Below are 27511 nucleotides of genomic sequence, written 5' to 3'. Positions count from 1 at the left end.
ACCCTCCCTCCAGCGCTGCTCCCTACATCTTTCACTGGTCCCTACTGCAATCCCGGGATTGACCGTTTTTCAGTCCCGAATCCCGGGATTGAAAAAACAGCCTGGGATTGGCCTCCCTAATCACCAGTGATCCCATACATGGACAATAGTATGAATCTGCGGAGCCTTCAGTGTGAAGATCAAGGGAGTGCATAGATAGTGTCAATTAGTTGACCAGCACCTCAAATATGACTGTATTAGAGCCCAGCTGATGCCCTAGTTGTAAGACAAACAATGGCATTTAGGTGAGCTCATCCGATAACTATGCATGCCAAACATTGGGGGTCATTCCGAGTTGATCGTAGCTGTGCTAAATTTAGCTCAGCTACGATCCTGAACTCAGACATGCGGGGGGACGCCCAGCACAGGGCTAGTCCACCCCGCATGTCAGTGCCGCTGCCCCCCCCCCCCACAGAAGTGCAAAGCCATGGAGCTCCCAGCCAGCGCAGAGCTCCCAGCCAGCGCAGCTCTAGCGTGCTGGCCGGGAGCTACTCTTTGCTCTCCGGCCTGCAGTTGCTTCGTGTGACGTCACGCAGCCGCTGCGGGCCACTCCCTGACGGTCCGGCCACGCCTGCGCTGGCCGGACTGCGCCCACAAAACGGTGGCCAAGCGCCGCCATTTTGCCCCCTCCCGCCCATCGACCGCCTCTTCCTGTCAATCAGGCAGAGGCAATCGTAGTGTAGCGCCGGTCGGCCATGTGCCGGCGCATGTGCAGATCTGACCCGATCGCTACGCTGCGAAAAACTGCAGCGTGCGATCGGGTCAGAATGACCCCCATTGTGAGACAGTGGCCCAGATTTATCAAACCTTGGAGAGTAATACATAGCACTGTGATAAAGTACCAACCAATCAGCTCCTGTTATTTTTCAAACACAGCCTGTAACATGGCAGTTAGGAGGTGGTTGGTTGGTACTTTTATCACCGCGCTATTTATCACTCTCCAAGGCTTGATAAATGGGGACCAATACACTAGTAGAATCTAAATAGAACCTCCTTCCCAGCACTACTCAATTTGCGTTCAATTGAATCGAGCCCAATGGTACAGTAATTTATTTGCCAACATTTTTAAATATTTTCAATTGACACTTCACTGCTCAGCCTGCCATGTGCATCAGACACAGGTAACCAGATTCTATTGTCTTGACAGTCTTTGGAGAACAACAACCAAAAACATGTACTGAAGAATAGTGACATTTCAGGGATAAGTCTTGATGTTGTGAAGGTAGACCATACTGTGGAGGACTTCCCTGGTCGGTGACCTTTGGCAGACGCTGTCGGTCTGTCGTTTTGCTCTCCATTTTCATCTCAATAAAGTTTAGTGATGATGAGACACACAGTTGGGCAGAGTGCACGAGACGTCATGTGAATCAGCGTCACCATCGTGCTCGCTCTATGCCCAGCCCAGCGCTCTTCTTCCTGAGTGGGGACAGTGGGCGCCTCCACTCGCGGGCTGGGGGGAAGGGGTTTAGGAATACTCACGGCCTGAGCAGCCGCCGCCGCTGCACAGTGCAGTGTGGCGATGTTATGCCAAGCGTTACACACACACTTATGATATTGGCACAACGATTCGTTGTGAGGGCACAGAGTCAGACACCCGGCGCTACGTTATTACACCTCTACCTCCCCGTGCTCGGCAGTGGTTTGGCCCGGAGGGCTCTGGGCGGGAGCAGTCAGTAGGTGACGCAGCGGCGGCCATTTTATCCCTGTGTGTGAGTGTTGCTGGCTGCCTGCTACTGTTCTCTCCGGGCTGAGCAGACGCTGGATCCGCTGTTCCGGCTGTGCGTCTGCGCCGCCCTCCCTGTATAACTCCTCCGTGACGGACTAGGGGTCCCGGCTAGCTCCAGCGCCTCCCTCCCACAAGCTGAGAGCAGTGCGTGGCACCGAGGCCCTCGCCCGCTCCTCCCTCTCTCGCCGCCGCCTCCTTCCCCTCTCCCAGCGCGACCTCCGGTCCGGAGTATGGGTGGGTCGGGGTGGAGTAGGGTGCGCAGCCCGCTGAGCACTGCCGCTCACAAGCAGAGGGCTCCGCTGGGGTCCCTGGTGTTCTCTTGACATGGATCCAGCCGGAGCTCCCGCCCTCACCGCCGCCAGCCTCCCCCCCGCAGAGACCGCTGAGCCCAGCAGCAGACAGCAGCCACAAAGCGATGAGCAGTACCGGTAGCCGGCGTGGCTAGAACACCAGAGCGACCACCCCCAGCCATACTCCCTGTTTGTTTCTTCTTGTCGCCTCTTATCGCGACATGACCGCCCCAGTCCCTTATCGCTGAGCCTGCAGTTAGGGAGCCTGAGCAGAGGGAATCGGTGACCGGATCAGCGAGGACAGGCGCCCTCTACCCCTCTACTGCCTTACCCCTGCCCCGACATCATGGTGTCCCTCCCCGGGGGGTGTCCGCTGGACTCGCACATGGGCTTCCTCTCTGCCCCTAAGGCCGCTACCTTGGGGCGACTCAACCTGTGCTGTGAGCAGCCCACCCCAAGCTGCTGTCATCGGGAGAAATACTAGCAGCGAGTGTCCGCAGTGTAGAGGAAGAAGGGGCACAGCATCGTCTCTCTGGCTCAGTATGTGTAGTGCAGGCCTGGGGCTGGCCGCTCCGAGATCTCTCTCCTCCATCTGAGCAGGGGGGCTACAGTAACATGCCTAGGCGGGATGGCTTTTGATTTTATGGTACAGGCTGAAAGCAAGAAACATCTTTATTTTTTCACCACCGTGCCCCTAGTGTTTTAACATGTTTTTGGTTATCTGTTCATATATGTGTGTATGATGCCTCTTTCAGTTTCATCAGAAAATACCACTTTGTCATGGCTGTACAGCCTTTACATTTCTTGACCCTGGTAGTGCTATGGCCCTGTCACGCGTTGCCTAAGTAGTGATTTAGGTTGCATTGACCTGATTAAGTAATTTAAAGGAGGTAACATGACTTCTTTCTGTTGAACTGGTGTCCTACCTGCACATAAAAATTACCCGCAATTAGTGACAAGTACACAAGTTCCATAGGCATTAGCCGGCTATATTGCAATAATGGGGGACCCAAACTCTCGTAAGAAGCAGGCTTTGAACAGACTGCGCTCTCAGCTAAGGAAGAAGAGAGAGTCTCTAGCTGACCAGTTTGACTTCAAGATGTACATCGCCTTTGTGTTTAAAGATAAGGTAATAAAACATGAAATAGCATTTTCATTGAAGTTCACTATTTAGATTCTATGACCTGAGAATTTGTACACAAACCTGTTGCTCAACTTCGAATAACTTTTTAGCAGGTAAAACAGGATCCTGTAGGATGTGGCACACTTATAATAAGCGGGAGATTCAACTTTTTCTTTGGGGGAGCTAACAGAAGTATTCAATTGTTTTGTTCATGCATGGGTTTTCTGTACTTACTGCATTGCTGCTCAAAGCACCAGGTTTAGCTGCGTAAACCTGCTAAACCCATCTAAACTATTGGGCGTGCTGTTGAAATGGTAGTTTGCATGCCCCATAGAGGCGCTTTTAACTATTTGTCTGCCACCTTAGGAGGCATAATGGGAGCCCAATTAGAACAGGAGTTGAAAACTGTCGGATGCACTTCACTTAAGCTGGGTACACCCTAGGTGATATGTTGTCCGATCCGGCTGATCGGACTGACATCAGGAAGTCTGTACACACTACTGCATATTCCCCACATGCTGACATCTGGGTCGCCCCATTGGCTGTACTGTACGGCGGGTGATGTCATGCTGCTGAATGCAGCCATGAACTATATAGCGCACAACTGTTTAGTGTGGACAACTGACATCTCATCCCATAGATTGTGACGTTTGCCAGGTTCCCCCGCATCATGTAGTGTTAAAGGGCCCTCAAAAATTGATTCTTTACTGAAGACTTCTACTGCAAGTGTAAAAGTAAGCACACATCTTAAGTTTTTCATACCAGCTATAGTGGGCTGGATTTTTTATTTATTTTATTCCTTTCTCTATACAATTTTTCACTAGTTACTACTTTATTTCGGTGCAAATTTGCTACATTATCCTGGAAGATGTTTAACATTTAGGGGGAGATGTATAAGTCTTTTTGCTAAAGAGTGGGTAAGTTGCCCATAGCAACCAATCTACTTTTACCTGTAATTTTACAGAATTAATTAAATGCTAGCTAATAGGCTGCTAATGGCAACTTGGTCACTGCTCTACTGCTTAGGAGCTTGATGCGTCTCACCTAATTGTTGTAGAGATGTGGAGAAAAAATATCTAATTGGGGGAATATAAAATGAAGCTCTATGGGAAGAATGATTGGTCAGCCTATATTTTAAACGGATTGCTATCTGTAGTTTTTCAGTAGGTGTTCTCTACCCTACACCACAGTTTAGTTGCATTCCGGGGACGACTTCAGTTAGTAACCCTGTCAACACCTGTAGCTGTCACTTCTTCCTTGACGGCTTGCATAGTTGAGTGAAATGCATGCTTTGGATGGGTGGCTTGCACATGTTCTCTCTGCTCCGTGGACAGCTATTCAGTGGCTTCTGGAAGAACTGGCTCCTGAAATGCGTGGGTCCAAAGTGATTTTCTTTTCACATCAATGCAATTGAAATACAAAAACTATTTGTAACATGCAATTCTTTTATTTCTCCCCTCTCCCTCCTGCAGAAAAAGAAGTCTGCTCTCTTTGAGGTGGCTGATGTTATACCGGTTATGACTAATAATTATGAGGAAAATATTCTGAAAGGTGTGCGGGATTCCAGCTATTCTTTGGAAAGTTCCCTTGAGCTTCTGCAGAAGGATGTAGTACAGCTTCACGCACCTCGCTATCAGTCCATGCGCAGGGTAAAATTATTGTTTTGTATTTAATTTACATTGTTCAATGGGGCTAATGCATGCCTGATCATGCCGGTCAGGTCTAAACTGCGCCAGCGCATGCCAGAGAGCCGATGGCCATGTCAGCTCTGCGATCGCCTCTGCCTGATAGACAGGCAGAGGTGGTCACTGGGTGAGGGTGGGCCGTCGGCGTTGGGCTGCAGTTTTGGGGGCGTGGTCTGGGCAACGCAGGCGTGCCCGGACCGTGGGGGGGGGGGGGGGGGGGCAGGCGGCAGCTGCGTGACGTCACACACAGCCGCTGCGACCCGGAGAGCGATGGGTAGCTCCCTGCCAGCGGGCATGAGCTGCACTGGTATGGAGCTACTCTTCAGGTACAAAAGCACAGCTGCCGTGCAATGCTTTTGTAACTGTGCGCGGGGGGGGCTGACTGGCCCTGTGACGGGCATCCCCCCGCATGTCTGAGTAACTGTAGCCATGCAAAAAAATGTTGCACGGCTACGCTGAAGTCTGAATTAAACCCAATGTTCACAGGTCTAGTATGAAATGATTGGTTTCACTTAGCACTGTGGCATGCTGTGAATTTCGTTGAGACAGATTTATTTGTTACGGCTTGATCAATTTTATGGTTGGTCAGTGGTACAGTACATCGTCTTACTATCCAGTCACCATCACAGTTTCTGTAGTGTACAGTATCAAATGTATTGCACAGATGATACCAAATACTTTATCACCATGGTAAGCTTCATGAGTTTCTGTGTTTTATAGGATGTAATTGGGTGCACTCAAGAGATGGACTTTATACTTTGGCCTCGGAATGATATAGAGAAGATTGTCTGTCTTCTGTTTTCAAGATGGAAGGGATCAGAGGAGCCCTTTAGGCCTGTTCTGGTAAGTGTCATATTTAGGTCTGTCCTGTGCCCGTCGTTCTGCCCCCTGAGTTGCTGTTTAAATGCAGCTTAAGGTGTGAACACACAGATCGATATGGCTCATATGGACAAAATCGCTAAGAAAGTTAGTGCATATCGCTCTGTGTACACAGTGAGCAATAGCAACCTGGCGGGGACAAGCATTGCTAGGAAAAATAGACTGTGCAAGCAAGTCAAGTTTGGCTATTTGTGCATACACACAGGGTGATTTTGACTAACTCATTTAAATAGGGGGATGCTTTTACTTTTCCAGTGCATAGTGAAAATTGACTTGCCGGCGCAGTTTTTCCCAGCGATAGCGACCTGGCGGGGACGCGCATCACAATCGCTCGCTGTGTACACACTGAGCAATATGCATTAACTTTCGTAGCAATTTTGACTATATAGTCAAAATTGCTGAGCCATATTGCTCTGTGTACACACCTTATGTCACTGGAAAAGTAAAAGCATCCCCTTATTTAAATGTCAAAATTGCCCATAGGCAAAATCGCTTGCACACTTAGTCAAAATTGCCTACTGCCAGTTCAAGGTAAATCACTGTCAAAATCGCTCTGTGTGTATGCACCTTGACTTAACCATTCCATTACTGGTTATCTATTAACCTTTCAATTTAACCAACTTGTCTGTAACACAAATAATGCGTGACAAGTAAGGTACAGAAGTATACAATTAATATAACTGTTTCCTTTTCCACAATGGAAATATGTAGACCACTTTACATGTGGAACCTGTATAATTGCACTAATAACAATAGGCTTAAGTCAAGTACTAACCATTAGGGGGTCCACGATTGTGCTGTGTGTGTATGTGTGTGTGTATGTATATATATATATATGTATGTATATATAATCTCTAACGTCCTAGTGGATGCTGGGGACTCCGTAAGGACCATGGGGAATAGACGGGCTCCACAGGAGACTGGGCACTCTAAGAAATATTTAGTACTACTGGTGTGCACTGGCTCCTCCCTCTATGCCCCTCCTCCAGACCTCAGTTAGAATCTGTGCCCGGATAGAGCTGGGTGCATTTTAGTGAGCTCTCCTGAGCTTGCTAATAAGAAAGTATTTTAGTTAGGTTTTTTATTTTCAGAGAGCTTCTGCTGGCAACAGACTCTCTGCTACGTGGGACTGAGGTGAGAGAAGCAAACCTACTAACTGCGGCTAGGTTGCACTTCTTAGGCTACTGGACACCATTAGCTCCAGAGGGTTTGAACACAGGAACCTAACCTTGGTCGTCCGGAGCCGCGCCGCCGTCCCCCTCGCAGAGCCAGAAGACAGAAGCCGGCGGGTTGAAGCAAGAAGACGTCAAAATCGGCGGCAGAAGACTCCTGGTAGCGCATAGCACTGCAGCTGTGCGCCATTGCGCCCACACTAACCCACACACTCTGGTCACTGTAGGGGGGGTGCCCTGGGCAGCAATTAAGTACCTCCTGGCAAAAGCAGCATATATACATTTGGACACTGTAATATGCATGAGCCCCCGCCATTAATTTTACACAAAATCGCGGGACAGAAGCCTGCTGCTGAGGGGGTGGGGCCTTCTTCCTCAGCACTCGCCAGCGCCATTTTCTCTCCACAGCTCCGCTGAGAGGAAGCTCCCCAGGCTCTCCGCTGCAGACTCACGGTAGAAAGAGGGTAAAAAGAGAGGGGGGCACATACATTTGGCGTAAAAACAATATATACAGCAGCTACTGGGTTAACACTAAGTTACTGTGTGATTCCTGGGTCATATAGCGCTGGGGTGTGTGCTGGCATACTCTCTCTCTCTCTCCAAAGGGCCTTGTGGGGGAACTGTCTTCAAATAGAGCATCCCCTGTGTTTGTGTGGTGTCGGTACGTGTGTGTCGACATGTCTGAGGTAAAAGGCTCCCCTAAGGAGGAGATGGAGCAAATGTGTGTGAGAGGGTGGGTGTCTCCGCCGACACCTGTTTGGATATGTGTAAGTGCTAAGGTGAATTTATTGCACAAAAGATTAGAGAACAGACAGGAAATCTACCCATGTCTGTCCCTATGGCACAGAGACCTTCAGAGTCTCACAATGCTCACTATCCAAAATAATAAACTGATATCGACACGGAGTTTGACTCCAGTGTCAACTACGATAATGCAAAGTTACAGCCAAAATGGCAGAAAAGTATTCAATATATGATTATTGTAATAAAAGATGTTTTGCATATCACTGATGACTCATTTGTCCCTGACACAAGGGTACACATGTTAAGGGGAAGAAAGCTGAGGTAAATTTCCCTCCTCTCATGAGGAAAAAGAGCGGGAATCTCCAGACAAGAGACTGCAGTTTCCCACAAAGAATTCTCAGGCAGTATCCTTTCCCCACTAGGGCCAGGATGTGATGGGAATCTTCCCCTAGGGTGTCACGTTTGCCCAGAAGGTAGCCCTAGCTATTCTCAGGGATCCTGCAGATAGCGTGCACATCCTGGTACACTACTCAGACCGGCGATTGTGTCGGCATGGGTTTATAGCGCTGTGGCAGCGTGGACAGGTACCTTATCAGCAGAGATTGAGACCCTAGTATGCATATAGATATATATATATATATGTGTGTGTATGTATGTATGTATGTATGTATGTATATATATATATATATATATATATATATATATATATATATATATATATAATATCTCTATGGAGCGCTCTTATTCTATAATCTGATATAATTAGATGACTGTTGGTGGATGTTATATAAAGAGAGGATGACCTTACACATTTATACACCCATATTAGAATCACATATATCTCTTTATTAAAAGATTTTGATTTAAAACTTATCATAAAACTTTTCCTTTTTCTTTTACATTGGAGATACAATTGTATATTTCAACATTATTTGTATAAGGAAAAAAACAATATAATGAGCTTTCACCCAACGCGTTTCGTCTATCTACTTCTTCAGGGGTGTTTTCTAAATAACAGCTCTCTGTTTATATTGGAATAACTGTAGTATTCAAAAGGTATGAAGTTCTAATTGAACCAAAGTTGTACTGAAAAATATTTATTACCAAGTTGAAAAAAACTTGAAAAAAATTATTCCCAGAATATGATAGCGTTTATTGGGATTCCTTATTATAGGCCACCTAATGAATTATATTCTTCTCCAGCATGTAGATATATATTTCATTCATTTTTCTTGGCTCATTGGGTTGGCATTTCCTCAGTTTTTCAAAGTATCAGTGAAGTCCAACAGAAGGGATCCACTTGTAAACTTAGGATAAAAATATCCCTTTAATTTTCCAGCAGTTGTCCTATAGGTCTGCCTGCATAGGTATCCAATATTGGAATATATATATATATATATATTTCTCTGACGTCCTAGTGGATGCTGGGAACTCCGTAAGGACCATGGGGAATAGCGGCTCCGCAGGAGACAGGGCACATCTAAAGAAAGCTTTAGGATCACCTGGTGTGCACTGGCTCCTCCCCCTATGACCCTCCTCCAAGCCTCAGTTAGATTTTCTGTGCCCGACGAGAAGGGTGCACACTAGGGGCTCTCCTGAGCTCTTTGTGAAAGTTTTAGTTTAGGTTTATTATTTTCAGTGAGACCTGCTGGCAACAGGCTCACTGCATCGAGGGACTAAGGGGAGAAGAAGCGAACTCACCTGCGTGCAGAGTGGATTGGGCTTCTTAGGCTACTGGACATTAGCTCCAGAGGGACGATCACAGGTTCAGCCTGGATGGGTCACCGGAGCCGCGCCGCCGGCCCCCTTACAGAGCCAGAAGAGCGAAGAGGTCCGGAAAAATCGGCGGCAGAAGACTTTCCTGTCTTCAGATAAAGGTAGGCGCACAGCACCGCAGCTGTGCGCCATTGCTCTCGGCACACTTCACACTCCGGTCACTGAGGGTGCAGGGCGCTGGGGGGGCAGCGCCCTGAGACGCAATAAATCGATAGAAAACCTTTTATGGCTAAAATAAATGCATCACATATAACTCCTGGGCTATATGGATGCATTTAACCCCTGCCAAAACATACAAGAAAACGGATGATAAGGATGCAGAGAAAGGGGCGGAGCCTATCTCCTCAGCACACTGGCGCCATTTTCCCTCACAGCTCAGTTGGAGGGAAGCTCCCTGGCTCTCCCCTGCAGTCACTACACTACAGAAAGGGGTTAAAAAAGAGAGGGGGGCACAAATTAGGCGCAGTATAAACAATACAGCAGCTATAAAGGGAAAAACACTTATATAAGGTTATCCCTGTATATATATAGCGCTCTGGTGTGTGCTGGCAAACTCTCCCTCTGTCTCCCCAAAGGGCTAGTGGGGTCCTGTCCTCTATCAGAGCATTCCCTGTGTGTGTGCTGTGTGTCGGTACGTTTGTGTCGACATGTATGAGGAGAAAAATGATGAGGAGACGGAGTAGAGTGTCTGTAATAGTGTTGTCACCCCCTGGGGGGTCGACACCTGAGTGGATGTACTGTTGAAATTGCGTGACAGTGTCAGCTTTGTAAAAAAGACAGTGGTTGACATGAGACAGCCGGCTACTCAGCTTGTGCATGTCCAGACGTCTCATACAGGGGCTCTAAAGCGCCCGTTACCTCAGATACAGACGCCGACACGGATACTGACTCCTGTGTCGACGGTGAAGAGACAACCGTGATTTCCAATAGGGCCACACATTGCATGTTTGAGGCAATGGAAAAAGTTTACACTCTTCTGATAATATAAATACCACCAAAAAAAAAGGGGTATTATGTTTGGTGAGGAAAAACTTCCTGTAGTTTTCCTGAATCTGAGAAATAAAATGAGGTGTGTGATGATGCGTGGGTTTCCCCCCGATAACAATTGATAATTTCTAAAAAGTTATTGGCAGTATACCTTTTCCCGCCAGAGGTTAGGGTGCGTTGGGAAACACCCCCTAGGGGGGATAAGGCGCTCACACGCTTGTAAGAACAAGGGCTCTACCCTCTCTGGAGACGGCCGCCCTTAGGGATCCTGCTGATAGAAAGCAGGAGGGTATCCTAAAATGTATTTACACACATACTGGTGTTATACTGCGACCAGCAATCGCCTCAGCCTGGATGTGCAGTGCTGGGTTGGCGTGGTCGGATTCCCTGACTGGAAATTTGATATCCTAGATAAGGACAGTATATTATTGCCTATAGAGCAATTAAAAGATGCATTTCTATATATGCATGATGCACAGCGGAATATTTGCCGACTGGCATCAAGTATAAGTGCGTTGTCCAATTATACCAGTAAAGTGGTCAGGTGATGCGGATTCCAAATGGCATTTGGAAGTATTGCCTTAAAAAAGGTCGCCTCTCAAAATAAGACGCCGTATTATCAGGCGCAGTCCTGGTTGGCAAGCGGACAAAAGGGTTCCTCTTTTCTGCTCGTGACAGAGGGAGAGGAAAATGGCTGCAGAGATCAGCCAGTTCCCAGGAACAGAAACCCTTTTCCGCCTCTGCCAAGCTCTCAGTATGACGCTAGGGCTTTACAAGTTCAGGCACGGTGGGGGCCCGTTCTCAATGAATTTCAGTGCGCAGTGGGCTCACTCGCAAGTAGACCCCTGGATCCTTCAGGTAATATTTCAGGGGTACAAATTGGAATTCGAGACGTATTCCCCTCGCCGTTTCCAAAAGTCTGTTTTACCGACGTCTCCCGCTGACAGGGAGGCAGTTTTGGAAGCCATTCACAAGCTGTATTCCCAGCAGGTGATAATTAAGGTACCCCTCCTGCAACAGGGAACGGGGTATTCCACACTATTGTGGTACCGAAGCCAGACGGCTCGGTGAGACCGATTTTAAAATCTAAAATCTTTGAACACTTACATACAGAGGTTCAAATTCAAAATTGAGTCACTCAGAGCAGTGATTGCAAACCTGGAAGAAGGGGACTACATGATGTCTCGGGACATCAAGGATGCTTACCTTCATGTCAAAATTTACCCTTCTCACCAAGGGTATCTCAGGTTATGGTACAGAACTGTCACTATCAGTTCAGACGCTGCCGTAGGGATGGTCCACGGCACCCCGGGTCTTTACTGAAGTAATGACCGTAATGATGATATTCCTTCGAAGGGAGGGAATTTTAGTTATCCTTTACTTGGACGATTCCCTGATAAGGGTGAGATCCAGGGAACAGTTGGAGATCGGTGTAGCACTACCTCAGGTAGTGTTGCGGCAGCACGATTGGATTCTCAATATTCCAAAATCGCAGCTGGTTCCGACGACTTGTCTTCTGTTCCTAGGGATGATCCTGGACACAGTCCAGAAAGAAGGTGTTTCTCCCGGAGGAGAAAGCCAGGGAGTTATCCGAGCTAGTCAGGAACCTCCTAAAACCGAACCAAGTCTCAGTGCATCAATGCACAAGGGTTCTGGGTAAAAATGGTGGCTTCCTACGAAGCAATCCCATTCGGCAGATTCCACGCAAGACTTTCCAGTGGAACCTACTGGACAAATGGTCCGGGTCGCATCTTCAGATGCTTCAGCGGATAACCCTGTCACCAGGGACAAGGGTATCCCTCCTGTGGTGGTTGCAGAGTGCTCATCTTCTAGAGGGCCGCAGATTCGGCATGCGGGACTGGGTCCTGGTGGCCACGGATGCCAGCCTGCGAGGCTGGGGAGCAGTCACACAGGGAAGGAATATCCAGGGCTTATGGTCAAGCCTGGAGACATCACTTCACATAAATGTCCTGAAGCTAAGGGCCATTTACAATGCTCTAAGCTTAGCAAGACCTCTGCTTCAAGGTCAGCCGGTGTTGATCCAGTCGGACAACATTACGGCAGTCACCCACGTAAACAGACAGGGTGCCACAAGAAGCAGGAGGGCAATGGCAGAAGCTGCAAGGATTCTTCGCGGGGCGAAAAACCATGTGATAGCACTGTCAGCAGTTTTCATTCCGGGAGTGGACAACTGGGAAGCAGTTTTCCTCAGCACGACCTCCACCCGGGAGAGTAAGGACTTAACCCAGAAGTCTTCCACATGATTATAAACCGTTGGGAAAAACTCGACAGGTATTGCGCCACGTCAAGGGACCCTCAAGCAATAGCTGTAGATGCTCTGGTAACACCGTCGGTGTACCAATCAGTGTAGGGGTTCCCTCCTCTGCCTCTCATACCCAAGGTACTGAGATTGATAAGATGGAGAGGAGTAAGCACTATATTAGTGGCTCCGGATTGGCCAAGAAGGAATTGGTAACCGGAACTTCAAGAGATGCTCACGGAGGATCCGTAGCCTCTACCTCTAAGAAGGGACCTGCTCCAGCAAGGACCTTGTCTGTTCCAAGACTTACCGCGGCTGCGTTGACGGCATGGCGGTTGAACGCCGGATCCTGAAGGAAAAAGGCATTCCGGATGAAGTCATCCCTATCCTGATCAAAGCCAGGAAGGATGTAACCGCAAAACATTATCACCGCATTTGGCGAAAAAATGTTGCGTGGTGCGAGGCCAGTAAGGCTCGACGGAGGAAATTCAACTGGGTCGATTCCTACATTTCCTGCAAACAGGAGTATCTATGGGCCTGAAATTGGGGTCCATTAAGGTTCAAATTTCGGCTCTGTCAATTTTCTTCCAAAAAAGAACTAGCTTCAGTCCCTGAAGTTCAGACATTTGTTAAAGGGGTACTGCATATACAGCCTCCTTTTGTGCCTTTAGTGGCACTTTTGGGATCTCCAGGTGGTTTTTGGGTTCCAAAAGTCACATTGGTTTGACACACTTAAATCTGTGGAGTTTAAAATATCTCACAGAAAAAGTGGTCATGCTGTTGGCTCTGGCCTGGGCCAGGCGCGTGTCAGAATTGGTGGCTTTATCCTGTAAAAGCCCTTATCTGATTTTCCATTCGGACAGGGCGGAATTGAGGACTCGTCCTCAGTTTCTCCCTAAGGTGGTTTCAGCGTTCACCTGAACCAAACCTATTGTGGTGCCTGCGGCTACTAGGGACTTGGAGGACTCCAAGTTGCTAGACGTTGTCAGGACCCGGAAAATTATGTTTCCAGGACGGCTGGAGTCAGGAAATCTGACTCGCTGTTTATCCTCTATGCACCCAACTAGCTGGGTGCTCCTGCTTCTAAGCAGACTATTGCTCGTTGGATTTGTAGTACAATTCAGCTTGCACATTCTGTGGCAGGCCTGCCACAGCCAAAAATCTGTAACTGCCCACTCCACAAGGAAAGTGGGCTCATCTTGGGCAGCTGCCCGAGGGGTCTCGGCTTTACAACTTTGCCGAGCAGTTACTTGGTCAGGAGCAAATACGTTTGTAAAATTCTACAAATTTGATACCCTGGCTGAGGAGGACCGGGAGTTCTCTCATTGGGGGCTGCAGAGTCATCCGCACTCTCCCGCCCGTTTGGGAGCTTTGGTATAATCCCCATGGTCCTTACGGAGTTCCCAGCATCCACTAGGACGTCAGAGAAAATAAGAATTTACTTACCGATAATTCTATTTCTCGTAGTCCGTAGTGGATGCTGGGCGCCCATCCCAAGTGCGGATTGTCTGCAATACTGGTACATAATTATTGTTACCAAAAAATTCGGGTTATTGTTGTAGTGAGCCATCTTTTCGAGAGGCTTCTCTATTATCATGCTGTTAACTGGGTTCAGATCACAAGTTGTACAGTGTGATTGGTGTGGCTGGTATGAGTCTTACCCGGGATTCAAAATCCTTCCTTATTGTGTACGCTCGTCCGGGCACAGTATCCTAACTGAGGCTTGGAGGAGGGTCATAGGGGGAGGAGCCAGTGCACACCAGGTGATCCTAAAGCTTTCTTTAGATGTGCCCTGTCTCCTGCGGAGCCGCTATTCCCCATGGTCCTTACGGAGTTCCCAGCATCCACTACGGACTACGAGAAATAGAATTATCGGTAAGTAAATTCTTATTATATTAAAGATGCTGCCTTAAGATATATGTATATATAAAACATGCCCAAAGGGACATGAGTATACTGGGTCCTAGAGTCAAAGCTATGTCGATTTCTGCTTGACGTGTCCTGTAGAATATGCAATGGACAGATGATGCCGACTTAAGAGGCGGAAGGCTGAGGATTGTGTGGAGAAGGGTTCTCGGACCTGGTCTCCACAGCTATAGCTAGTAATTCTGATATTTTGCCTTATATTCCTGCACAGCCTAGGAAAGCACGACATTATCAAATGCAGCCTTTCGAATAAAGAAACAAAGTCCGAGGTGCGTCCTTTCTTGCCAGAAGCGGGGGCAGAGGAAAGAAGCTGCACAACACAGCTAGTTCCCAGGAACAGAAGTCCTCCCCGGCCTCTACAAAAATCCACCGCATGTCGCTTGGGCTCCACGGGCGGAGCTAGGCCCGGTGGGGGCACGCCTTCGTAAGTTCAGCCACAAGTGGGTTCACTCCCTATTAGATTCCTGGGCAATAGATATTGTGTCTCAGGGATACAAGCTGGACTTTGAGAAGATGCCCCCCTCACCGACGGCCCTGCCGGCTTCCCCTCACGAGAGGGAAACAGTGTTAACTGCAATTCACAAATTGTATCTTCAACAGGTGATGGTCAAGGTTCCCCTCCTTCAAAAAGGAGGGGGTTATTATTCGACCATGTTGTAGTCCTGAAACCAGACGGTTCGGTCAGACCCATATTGAATTTAAAATCCATGAACATATACCTGAAAAGGTTCAAGTTCAAGATGGAATCGCTAAGAGCGGTCATTGCAAGCCTGAAAGGGGGAGATTTTATGGTGACTCGGGACATAAAGGATGCATACCTTCATGTCCCCATTTATCCACCTCATCAGGCGTACCTCAGAATTGCGGTACGGGATTGTCATTACCAATTTCAGACGTTGCCGTTTGGTCTCTCCACGGCCTTGAGAATATTCACCAAGGTAATGGCGGAAATAATGGTTCTCCTGCGGAAGCAAGGTGTCACTATTATCACGTACTTGGACGATCTCCTCATAAAAGCGAGATCAAGAGAGCAGTTGCTGAACAGCGTATCACTTTCTCTGGAAGTGTAACGGCAACACGGCTGGATTCTATATATTCCAAAGTCACAGTTGGTTCTTACAGCTCATCTGCCTCTCCTAGGCATGATCCTAGACACAGACCAGAAAAGGGTTCATCTCCCGATAGAGAGAGCTCAGGAGCTCGTAACACTGGTCAGGAATCTATTAAAACCAAAACAGGTGTCAGTACATCACTGCACTCGAGTCCTGGGAAAAGGAGGGTGGCATCATACGAGGCCATTCCCTTCGGCAGGCTCCATACGAGGACCTTCCAATGGGACTTACTGGACAAGAGGTCCGGATCATATCTTCAGATGCATCGGTTAATCACCCTATCCCCCAGAGCCAGGGTGTCTCTCCTGTGGTGGCTGCAGAGTGCTCACCTTCTCGAAGGTCGCAGATTCGGCTTTCAGGACTGGGTCCTGGTGACCACGAATGCAAGCCTCCGAGGGTGGGGGGCAGTCACACGGGGAAGAAATTTCCAAGGGCTGTGGTCAAGGCAGGAGACTTGCCTTCACATCAAATTCTGGAACTAAGGGCCCTAAGTCAAGCGGAGACCGTGCTTCGCGACCAACCGGTTCTGATTCAATCAGACAATATCACCGCAGTAGCTCATGTAAACCGCCAAGGCGGCACAAGGAGCAGGGTGGCGATGGTAGAAGCCACCAGAATTCTTTGCTGGGCGGAGAATCAAGTAAGCGCACTGTCAGCAGCGTTCATTCCGGGAGTGGACAACTGGGAAGCAAACTTCCTTAGCAGGCACGACCTCCACCCGGGAGAGTGGGGACTTCATCAAGAAGTCTTCGCGCAGATTGTAGGTCGGTGGGAACTGCCACGGGTGGACATGATGGCATCCCGCCTCAACAAAAAGCTACAGAGGTATTGCGCCAGATCAAGAGACTCTCAGGCGATAGCTGTAGACACACTGGTGACACCGTGGATGTTCCAGTCGGTTTGTGTTTCCTCCTCTTCCTCTCTTCCCCAAGGTGCTGAGAATCATAAGGAAAAGAGGAGCGAGAACAATACTCATTGTTCCGGATTGGCCAAGAAGGACTTGGTATCCAGAGCTGCAAGAAATGCTCACAGAGGACCCATGGCCTCTGCCTCTAGGGCAGGATCTGTTGCAGCAGGGACCTTGTATGTTCCAAGACTTACCGCAGCTGCATTTGACGGCATGGCGGTTGGACGCCGGATCCTAGTAGAAAAAAGGGATTCCGGATGAGGTTATTCCTACGTTGATAAAGGCTAGGAAGGACGTGACGGCTAAACATTATCACCGTATACGGCAAAAATATGTTGCTGGGTGTGAGGCCAGGAATGCCTCTACAGAGGAATTCCAGCTGGGCCTTTTCCTTCACTTCCTACAGTCGGGAGTGACTTTGGGCCTAGAATTGGGGTCCGTTAAGGTCCACATTTCGGCCCTATCCATTTTCTTTCCAAAAAAAAAACAAACTAGCTTCTCTACCTGAAGTTCAGACATTTGTAAAGGGAGTGCTGCATATTCAGCCCCCTTTTGTGGCACCTTGGGATCTTAACATGGTGTTGAGTTTCCTGAAATCTCACTGGTTTGAGCCGCTTAAGACCGTGGAGTTAAAATCTCACGTGGAAAGTGGTCATGCTATTGGCCTTGGCTTCGGCTAGGCGTGTGTCAGAATTGGCGGCTTTGTCATGTAAGAGCCCCCTATCTGGTTTTCCATATGGACAGGGCAGAATTACGGACTCGTCCGCAATTTCTGCCAAAGGTGGTGTCATCTTTTCATTTGAACCAACCTATTGTGGTGCCTGCGGCTACTCGTGACTTGGAGGATTCCAAGTTGGGTGTAGTACGGGTGACCGGCGGTCTCCTGACCGCCGGTCACCTTACCGACGCCTGGATCCCGGCAGCATACCGACGCCGGGATCCCGGCGGGGAGGGGCGAGTGCAGCAAGCCCCTTTCGGGCTCGCCACGCTGCGGGCGACCTGCGGTCGCCACGGGTTCTATTCCCACTCTATGGGTGTCGTGGACACCCACGAGTGGAAATAGTCCCTGTTGGTCGGCATGCCGACCATCGGGATAGTGAGCCGTCGGGCTCACGGAGGAGGTCATGTGACTGTCGGTCAGCCGACCGGCGGTCACATGACTACCACCCTTCCAAGTTACTAGATGTAGTCAGGGCTTTGAAGATTTATGTAGCCAGAACGGCTGGAGTCAGGAAAACTGACTCGCTGTTTATCCTGTATGCATCCAACAAGCGGGGTGCTCCGGCTTCAAAGCAAACCTTTGCTCGCTGGATCTGTAACACGATTCAGCAGGCTCATTCTGCGGCTGGATTGCCGCATCCAAAATCAGTGAAAGCCCATTCCACAAGGAAAGTGGGCTTTTCTTGGGCAGCTGCCCGAGGGGTCTCGGCATTACAGCTTTGCCGAGCAGCTACTTGGTCGGGTTCAAACACATTTGCTAAATTCTACAAGTTTGATACCCTGGCTGAGGAGGACCTTGTGTTTGCCCATTCGGTGCTGCAGAGTCATCCGCACTCTCCCGCCCGTTTGGGAGCTTTGGTATAATCCCCATGGTCCTTACGGAGTCCCTAGCATCCACTAGGACCTTAGAGAAAATAAGATTTTACTCACCGGTAAATCTATTTCTCGTAGTCCGTAGTGAATGCTGGGCGCCCGTCCCAAGTGCGGACTTTCTGCAATACGTGTATATAGTTATTGCTTAACAAAGGGTTATGTTGGCATCCATTGTTTGATGCTCTGTTGTTCATACTGTTGACTGGGTAAGTTTATCACAAGTTATTTGGTGTGGCTGGTATGAGTCTTACCTTGGATTCCAAAATCCTTTCCTTGTAATGTCAGCTCTTCCAGGCACAGTTTCCTTAACTGAGGTCTGGAGGAGGGGCATAGAGGGAGGAGCCAGTGCACACCAGTAGTACTAAATCTTTCTTAGAGTGCCCAGTCTCCTGCGGAGCCCGTCTATTCCCCATGGTCCTTACGGAGTCCCCAGCATCCACTACGGACTACGAGAAATAGATTTACCGGTGAGTAAATTCTTATTTCTCTGACGTCCTAGTGGATGCTGGGAACTCCGTAAGGACCATGGGGAATAGCGGCTCCGCAGGAGACTGGGCACAAAAGTAAAGCTTTAGGACTACCTGGTGTGCACTGGCTCCTCCCCCTATGACCCTCCTCCAAGCCTCAGTTAGATTTTTGTGCCCGACCGAGAAGGGTGCACACTAGGGGCTCTCCTGAGCTCTTAGTGAAAGTTTAGTTTTAGGTTTTTTGTTTTCAGTGAGACCTGCTGGCAACAGGCTCACTGCATCGAGGGACTAAGGGGAGAAGAAGCGAACTCACCTGCGTGCAGAGTGGATTGGGCTTCTTAGGCTACTGGACACCATTAGCTCCAGAGGGACCGAACACAGGCCCAGCCTCGGAGTCCGGTCCCAGAGCCGCGCCGCCGGACCCCTTACAGAGCCAGAAGCAAGAAGAGGTCCGGAAAATCGGTGGCAGAAGACATCCTGTCTTCACCAAGGTAGCGCACAGCACTGCAGCTGTGCGCCATTGCTCCTCAGCACACTTCACACTCCGGTCACTGAGGGTGCAGGGCGCTAGGGGGGGGCGCCCTGAGCAGCAATAGAAACACCTTGGCTGGCGAAAATACATCACATATAGCCCCCAGGGCTATATGGATGAATTTTAACCCCTGCCAGATTCCACATAAAAGCGGGAGAAAAGGCCGCCGAGAAGGGGGCGGAGCCTATCTCCTCCTCAGCACACAGGCGCCATTTTCCCTCACAGCTCCGCTGGAAGGACGTCTCCCTGACTCTCCCCTGCAGTCCTGCACTACAGAAACAGGGTAAAAAAGAGAGGGGGGCACTAATTGGCGTAATAATAACAAATAGCAGCTATAAGGGGGAAAAACACTTACTTAAGGTTATCCCTGTATATATATATATAGCGCTCTGGTGTGTGCTGGCATACTCTCCCTCTGTCTCCCCAAAGGGCTAGTGGGGTCCTGTCCTCTGTCAGAGCATTCCCTGTGTGTGTGCTGTGTGTCGGTACGTTGTGTCGACATGTATGAGGAGGAAAATGATGTGGAGGCGGGGCAATTGCCTATAATAGAGATGTCACCCCCTAGGGAGTCGACACCTGAGTGGATGATCTTATGGAAGGAATTACGTGACAGTGTCAGCTCTTTGCAAAAGACAGTTGACTACATAAGACAGCCGGCTACTCAGCTTGTGCCTGTCCAGGCTTCTCAAAAGCCATCAGGGGCTCTAAAACGCCCGTTACCTCAGATGGTAGATACATACGTCGACACGGATACTGACTCCAGTGTCGACGGGGAAGAGACAAACGTGACTTCCAGTAGGGCCACACGTTACATGATTGAGGCAATGAAAAATGTTTTACATATTTCTGATAATACTAATACCACTAAAAAGGGTATAATGTTCGGTGAGAAAAAACTACCTGTAGTTTTTCCTGAATCTGAGGAATTAAATGAGGTGTGTGATGAAGCGTGGGTTTCCCCCGATTAAAAAAATAATTCCTAAAAAATTATTGGCATTATATCCTTTCCCGCCAGAGATTAGGGCGCGTTGGGAAACACCCCCTAGGGTGGATAAAGCGCTCACACGCTTATCAAAACAGGTGGCTCTACCCTCTCCTGAGACGGCCGCCCTTAAGGATCCTGCTGATAGAAAGCAGGAAGGTATCCTAAAATGTATTTACACACATACTGGTGTTATACTGCGACCAGCCTGGATGTGCAGTGCTGGTTTGGCTTGGTCGGATTCCCTGACTGAAAATATTGATACCCTAGACAGGGACAGTATATTACTGACTATAGAGCATTTAAAAGATGCATTTCTATATATGCGTGATGCACAGCGGGATATTTGCCGACTGGCATCAAGAGTAAGTGCGCTGTCCATTTCTGCCAGAAGAGGGTTATGGACGCGACAGTGGTCAGGTGATGCGGATTCCAAACGGCATATGGAAGTATTGCCTTATAAAGGGGAGGAGTTATTTGGGGTAGGTCTGTCAGATCTGGTGGCCACAGCAACAGCTGGGAAATCCAAATTTTTACCCCAGGTCGCCTCTCAACAGAAGAAGACGCCGTATTATCAGGCGCAGTCCTTTCGTCCCCATAAGGGCAAGCGAGCGAAAGGCTCCTCATTTCTGCCCCGGGGCAGAGGAAGGGGAAAAAGGCTGCAACAGACAGCCAATCCCCAAGAACAGAAGCCCTCTCCCGCTTCTGCCAAGTCCTCAGCATGACGCTGGGGCTTTACAAGCGGACTTAGGCACGGTGGGGGCACGTCTCAAGAATTTCAGCGCGCAGTGGGCTCACTCGCAGGTAGACCCCTGGGTCCTTCAGGTGGTATCTCAGGGGTACAAATTGGAATTCGAGACACCTCCCCCTCGCCGGTTCCTAAAGTCTGCTTTACCGACGTCTCCCTCCGACAGGGAGGCGGTATTGGAGGCCATTCACAAGCTGTATTCTCAGCAGGTGATAATCAAGGTACCCCTCCTGCAACAGGGCAAGGGGTATTATTCAACGCTGTTTGTGGTACCGAAGCCGGACGGCTCGGTGAGACCTATTTTAAATCTGAAATCTTTGAACACTTACATACAAAGGTTCAAGTTCAAGATGGAGTCACTCAGAGCAGTGATCGCGAACCTGGAAGAAGGGGACTATATGGTGTCTCTAGACATCAAGGATGCTTACCTCCATGTCCCAATTTACCCTTCTCACCAAGGGTACCTCAGGTTTGTGGTACAGAACTGTCACTATCAGTTTCAGACGCTGCCGTTTGGATTGTCCACTGCACCCCGGGTCTTTACCAAGGTAATAGCCGCAATGATGATACTTCTTCGAAGAGAAGGCGTCTTAATTATCCCTTACTTGGACGATCTCCTGATAAGGGCGAGATCCAAGGAACGGTTAGTAGTCGGAGTAGCACTATCTCAAGTAGTGTTACGACAGCACGGGTGGATTCTAAATATCCCAAAATCACAGCTGATTCCGACGACACGTCTGCTGTTCCTAGGAATGATTCTGGACACAGTCCAGAAAAAGGTGTTTCTTCCGGAAGAAAAAGCCAGGGAGTTATCAGAGTTAGTCAGAAACCTCCTGAAACCAGACCGGGTCTCAGTGCATCAATGCACAAGGGTCCTGGGAAAAATGGTGGCTTCCTACGAAGCGATTCCATTCGGCAGATTCCACGCAAGAACATTTCAGTGGGATCTGCTGGACAAATGGTCCGGATCGCATCTTCACATGCATCAGCGGATAACCCTGTCCCCAAGGACAAGAGTGTCTCTCCTGTGGTGGTTGCAGAGTGCTCATCTTCTAGAGGGCCGCAGATTCGGCATTCAGGACTGGATCCTGGTGACCACGGATGCCAGCCTGAGAGGCTGGGGAGCAGTCACACAGGGAAGAAATTTCCAGGGCTTGTGGTCAAGCCTGGAAACGTCACTTCACAGAAATATCCTGGAACTAAGGGCCATTTACAATGCTCTAAGCCAAGCAAGACCTCTGCTTCAGGGTCAGCCGGTGTTGATCCAGTCGGACAACATCACGGCAGTCGCCCACGTAAACAGACAGGGCGGCACGAGAAGCAGGAGGGCAATGGCAGAAGCTGCAAGGATTCTTCGCTGGGCGGAAAATCATGTGATAGCACTGTCAGCAGTGTTCATTCCGGGAGTGGACAACTGGGAAGCAGACTTCCTCAGCAGACACGACCTCCACCCGGGAGAGTGGGGACTTCATCCAGAAGTCTTCCACATGATTGTAAACCGTTGGGAAAAACCAAAGGTGGACATGATGGCGTCCCGTCTCAACAAAAAACTAGACCGGTATTGCGCCAGGTCAAGAGACCCTCAGGCAATAGCGGTGGACGCTCTGGTAACACCGTGGGTGTACCAGTCAGTGTATGTGTTCCCTCCTCTGCCTCTCATACCCAAGGTACTGAGAATTATAAGACGGAGAGGAGTAAGAACTATACTCGTGGCTCCGGATTGGCCAAGAAGGACTTGGTACCCGGAACTTCAAGAGATGCTCACAGAGGACCCGTGGCCTCTACCTCTAAGAAGGGACCTGCTCCAGCAGGGACCGTGTCTGTTCCAAGACTTACCGCAGCTGCGTTTGACGGCATGGCGGTTGAACGCCGGATCCTGAAGGAAAAAGGCATTCCGGATGAAGTTATCCCTACCCTGCTCAAGGCCAGGAAGGAAGTAACTGCACAACATTATCATCGTATTTGGCGTAAATATGTTGCGTGGTGCGAGGCCAGTAAGGCCCCTACAGAGGAATTTCAACTGGGTCGTTTCCTGCATTTCCTGCAAACAGGACTGTCTATGGGCCTAAAATTAGGGTCCATTAAGGTTCAAATTTCGGCCTTGTCGTTTTTCTTCCAAAAAGAGCTGGCTTCAGTTCCTGAAGTTCAGACGTTTGTCAAAGGGGTACTGCATATACAGCCTCCTTTTGTGCCTCCGGTGGCACCTTGGGATCTCAATGTGGTTTTGGGGTTCCTAAAGTCACATTGGTTCGAACCCCTTATCACTGTGGACTTAAAATATCTCACATGGAAAGTGGTAATGCTGTTGGCCCTGGCTTCAGCCAGGCGCGTGTCAGAATTAGCGGCTTTGTCCTATAAAAGCCCTTACCTAATATTTCATACGGATAGGGCAGAATTGAGGACTCGTCCTCAATTTCTCCCTAAGGTGGTTTCAGCGTTTCACCTGAACCAGCCTATTGTGGTACCTGCGGCTACTGGGGACTTGGAGGACTCCAAGTTGCTGGACGTAGTCAGGGCCCTGAAATTATGTTTCCAGGACGGCTGGAGTCAGAAAATCTGACTCGCTGTTTATCCTGTATGCACCCAACAAGCTGGGTGCTCCTGCTTCTAAGCAGACTATTGCTCGTTGGATTTGTAGTACAATTCAGCTTGCACATTCTGTGGCAGGCCTGCCACAGCCAAAATCGGTAAAAGCCCATTCCACAAGGAAGGTGGGCTCATCTTGGGCGGCTGCCCGAGGGGTCTCGGCTTTACAACTTTGCCGAGCTGCTACTTGGTCAGGGGCAAACACGTTTGCTAAATTCTACAAATTTGATACCCTGGCTGAGGAGGACCTGGAGTTCTCTCATTCGGTGCTGCAGAGTCATCCGCACTCTCCCGCCCGTTTGGGAGCTTTGGTATAATCCCCATGGTCCTTACGGAGTTCCCAGCATCCACTAGGACGTCAGAGAAAATAAGAATTTACTTACCGATAATTCTATTTCTCGTAGTCCGTAGTGGATGCTGGGCGCCCATCCCAAGTGCGGATTGTCTGCAATACTTGTACATAGTTATTGTTACAAAAATCGGGTTATTGTTGTGAGCCATCTTTTCAGAGGCTCCTCTGTTATCATGCTGTTAACTGGATTCAGATCACAGGTTGTACGGTGTGATTGGTGTGGCTGGTATGAGTCTTACCCGGGATTCAAGATCCTTCCTTATTGTGTACGCTCGTCCGGGCACAGTATCCTAACTGAGGCTTGTAGGAGGGTCATAGGGGGAGGAGCCAGTGCACACCAGGTAGTCCTAAAGCTTTACTTTTGTGCCCAGTCTCCTGCGGAGCCGCTATTCCCCATGGTCCTTAAGGAGTTCCCAGCATCCACTACGGACTACGAGAAATAGAATTATCGGTAAGTAAATTCTTATTTTTTTTCTTTCCTTGATACAAGGTAATCTTGCAGCCAAGACACTGTTGCTCAGTATATCTCCTCTGATGGTTGTATTGTCCTTGATCAATGATGGTTTAGTCTGAGAAGTATAAACAGGTTATTTGAGCACTTGATGGATGATTACAGCCACTGACTAGTAGAAATACTCTATATGTTGCTAAGCTTTTTCTTTCGTTTAGGCCAAGTTTGAATTTCATCATGGTGATTATGAAAAACATCTTCTGCATGTACTTAGCCGTAATGACAAGACTGGAATTGTTCTGAACAATCCTAACCAGTCCGTGTTCCTCTTCATTGATAGACAGCACTTGCAGGTAATCTAATCTCTTCTAAAAAAAAATAATATAAAAAAAAAGTGTGTATGTATAGGGGAATATGAATGTTCAATTTTATTTTTCTTCTAAATATTCTGTTATTAGACTAATAAACCATAACTGCTTTACTTTATGCCAAGGAAACATTGGTCTGTCCCTGGATTACTCATTTCCCATGTAAAGTGGATAAATGATGCTATTATTAATAGGAAAAGTATATAGCACACTGATCTTCTCTACTGAAGGACAGTTTGTCTTGTGCTTAATGAGTTTACTTTTCTAATGTATGGGTCAGTGTTTTTTAACTCAATTCCACGACTTCCAGCAGGTCATGTTTTCAGGGCTCTGCAAACTGGGATGATGATGATTCACTGTTCTAGCAAATAGATTAATTTGCCAAAACATGACTTTCTAAATGAAATTAAAATATATCTAGGAAATGTGACCTGTTGTACTTGAGGATTGGATTTGATTTATCAGTAACTTTTTCAGTATCTCTAATGCAAATAACAATTTTTTTTGTTTACCCTTTATATCTTGGAAAAATGCTGGACTTGTTTTTTGCAGCTTTTTATATATTTAAAAGTTCATACTATTCTAGCAGAAGTTACAGACTTGTGTGTTGCACTGAATCTGTTCCCAAAAAATGACTGCATCTTCTGGTATGTAATTTGAAGCACTGATCTTTGATTACTATTTAGCTGCTCATACAAGCATATTCATCTCCTGGTTTACACAGGGCTTCTCACCACAGTATCATTGCAAGTACTTAATATTACTGTAACAAGGCCAGCCATGTGTTCAGGTAAATATTGGCCTGACAGCATGACTGGAGAAACTGTAGGCGACTGCCAGTACATCTTACCTGTAGAAACCATTTCTGGGTATGTCTGTAAATACGTTCCTTAGCTCCTTTACAATAGCCTGCAGACTGTACTGCTGGTTCCTAAATTCTATATTTTGTTCACCACTCACCTAAAAACTACAGCCAGGTTCCCCAAACGCTGGCATTTGCAGTCCAGGTTTTAGAGAGATGTATACAGGTGACTTAATTACCTCAGTCAACTTGATTTTAACCATCTGGACTGTAATGGCATTTGGGTAACTATGAACTACAGAAAACTGTATTGACATAGTCTATCTAAATTAGGCAGACATGTGGTGATGTGCGGCAGTTTATAGAAATGTCCTGCAAATGAGGCATTGCCCTCACTACATAACTTTTCTATAGTGTACTCTATGAACATCAAGTTATGTCTGAGAGATTGTTATACATAGTTAAGAGGTCGCAGAACCCTTTTATGTAAGTTATTGCAGTAGAAGTGTACCCAAACAGTGCTGCTTCCATGCACTTTCTTCTGCTGCAGAAAGTGTATTGTGTAAGTAATTGTATATAGATGGTTATTTTACCTTGCTTATTTTTTTATTTAGTTGAATATAACTTTAAACTTAACCGTATTGTAACTTTTTTTTATTTGATCTGTTTTCAGACTCCTAAAAGCAAAGCCACAATCCTCAAGTTATGCAGCATCTGTCTCTACCTGCCACAGGAACAGCTCACCCATTGGGCGGTTGGCACCCTTGAGGATCACCTCTGCCCATACATGCCTGAATAAGGTTGTGACCAGTCAAACTGGGAAGATCAGATATTAGTGGCAATTTATTTTTCTTCTCCAGATTCCAGAAGAATATGGACTCATGCTCAGAACACTTGTATGTTGTGAACCTTCATGCTGGATATTTTGTTTTGTTTTTTTCTTAATTTTATTTCTTTGTTTTGTTTTTTGTTTTCCATTACTATGTATCTGGACTTTTTTATTTTTTCTGCATGGACCTTGTGAAAAAGAAATGATGTTCTGCAACATCTTTTGCTTTAGTCTCGTAAAATGTGAAATAATGGGACTGTGGCACACTGAATCAAATGTATCAGTAAGCACAAGGTATTATTTGTTTTGGTGGTCTTCCCATTTGCACTGGTCATGTCCCCTAACAAAGTTTAGAGAGTTAGTCTACAATTTTGAGGCTGAAACATGAATGTAACAGGTATAGAAGCTTCACTGCTTTACCAAACTATGAAAGCACTATCTGAATCGCTTCAAAGAAGCAAGGATTTGTTGCAGTAAAATGAAGGCTGGCTTTGGACAGATATAGGAAAATAAATCCTGATTATTCAGCATTTGCTTTCATATCTTAGTTCATTTTCGCAGGGATGAGAAAGTGTACAGGCACTTAAAAATTTGATCTCTTTTCCCAGTTGCTGCATACCGATCTGCATTTCCCACTGAGGATGCGTTGACATTAATATAGCCTAGCAGACGGCAGTAGCTATATTAAATATTATAAGTCAAGTACTTGGGCACTGTGGAAACCATATCTTTTTAGATAGAGGAATTGAGACAGAAACCTGCTGGTGGTTTTTTTTTTTTGCAGTTATTACTTTGTTCTGAAATAAAGTAATACATCTACGAACTCCTGGTGGGTTCTAGAAACTAAGTTATAAAGCAGTTGCAAACTGTAAATGAAAGTTGACATGTGCAAAGTTGGATCAGAGGAATTTTTATTTTGTGCAATGAAAATAAGGTTGACTACTGTATTTTGAGAGAACGCTTTGCTTAAAAGGTTACAATACCTTTTTGATTAGACTCGTATATGCCTGATCCTGTTGGCTAATACTAGTGCTTACCTGGTTTAAATTTGTATCTAGCTTTTGTTTGAAATTGGATTACAATGGAAATTTAAAACTAAATGAGATTAAATCTGAATGTTCAGCTGTAGTCTAATTTCTGCAATGCTGAAATAAATGAAGTTTTTATTTCTGCTA

General features: G+C 47.5%; 1 protein-coding gene across 1 annotated transcript; it reads left to right on the top strand.

Annotated features, from left to right (window-relative positions):
* Positions 1-1459: 1459 nt before the first annotated feature.
* Positions 1460-27511, top strand: C5H6orf62 (chromosome 5 C6orf62 homolog). Its single transcript, XM_063923274.1, has 5 exons — positions 1460-3184; positions 4651-4827; positions 5584-5706; positions 24556-24690; positions 26181-27511. Exons 1-5 carry the CDS (start codon positions 3056-3058, stop codon positions 26304-26306), a joined length of 690 nt encoding a protein of 229 aa, XP_063779344.1. The 5' UTR covers positions 1460-3055; the 3' UTR covers positions 26307-27511.

Source organism: Pseudophryne corroboree, chromosome 5 (genome assembly GCF_028390025.1).
Source record: "Pseudophryne corroboree isolate aPseCor3 chromosome 5, aPseCor3.hap2, whole genome shotgun sequence".
Classification (NCBI taxonomy): domain Eukaryota; kingdom Metazoa; phylum Chordata; class Amphibia; order Anura; family Myobatrachidae; genus Pseudophryne; species Pseudophryne corroboree.
Note: the sequence above shows the minus strand (reverse complement) of the source record. Positions and strands in the feature narration are given on the sequence as shown.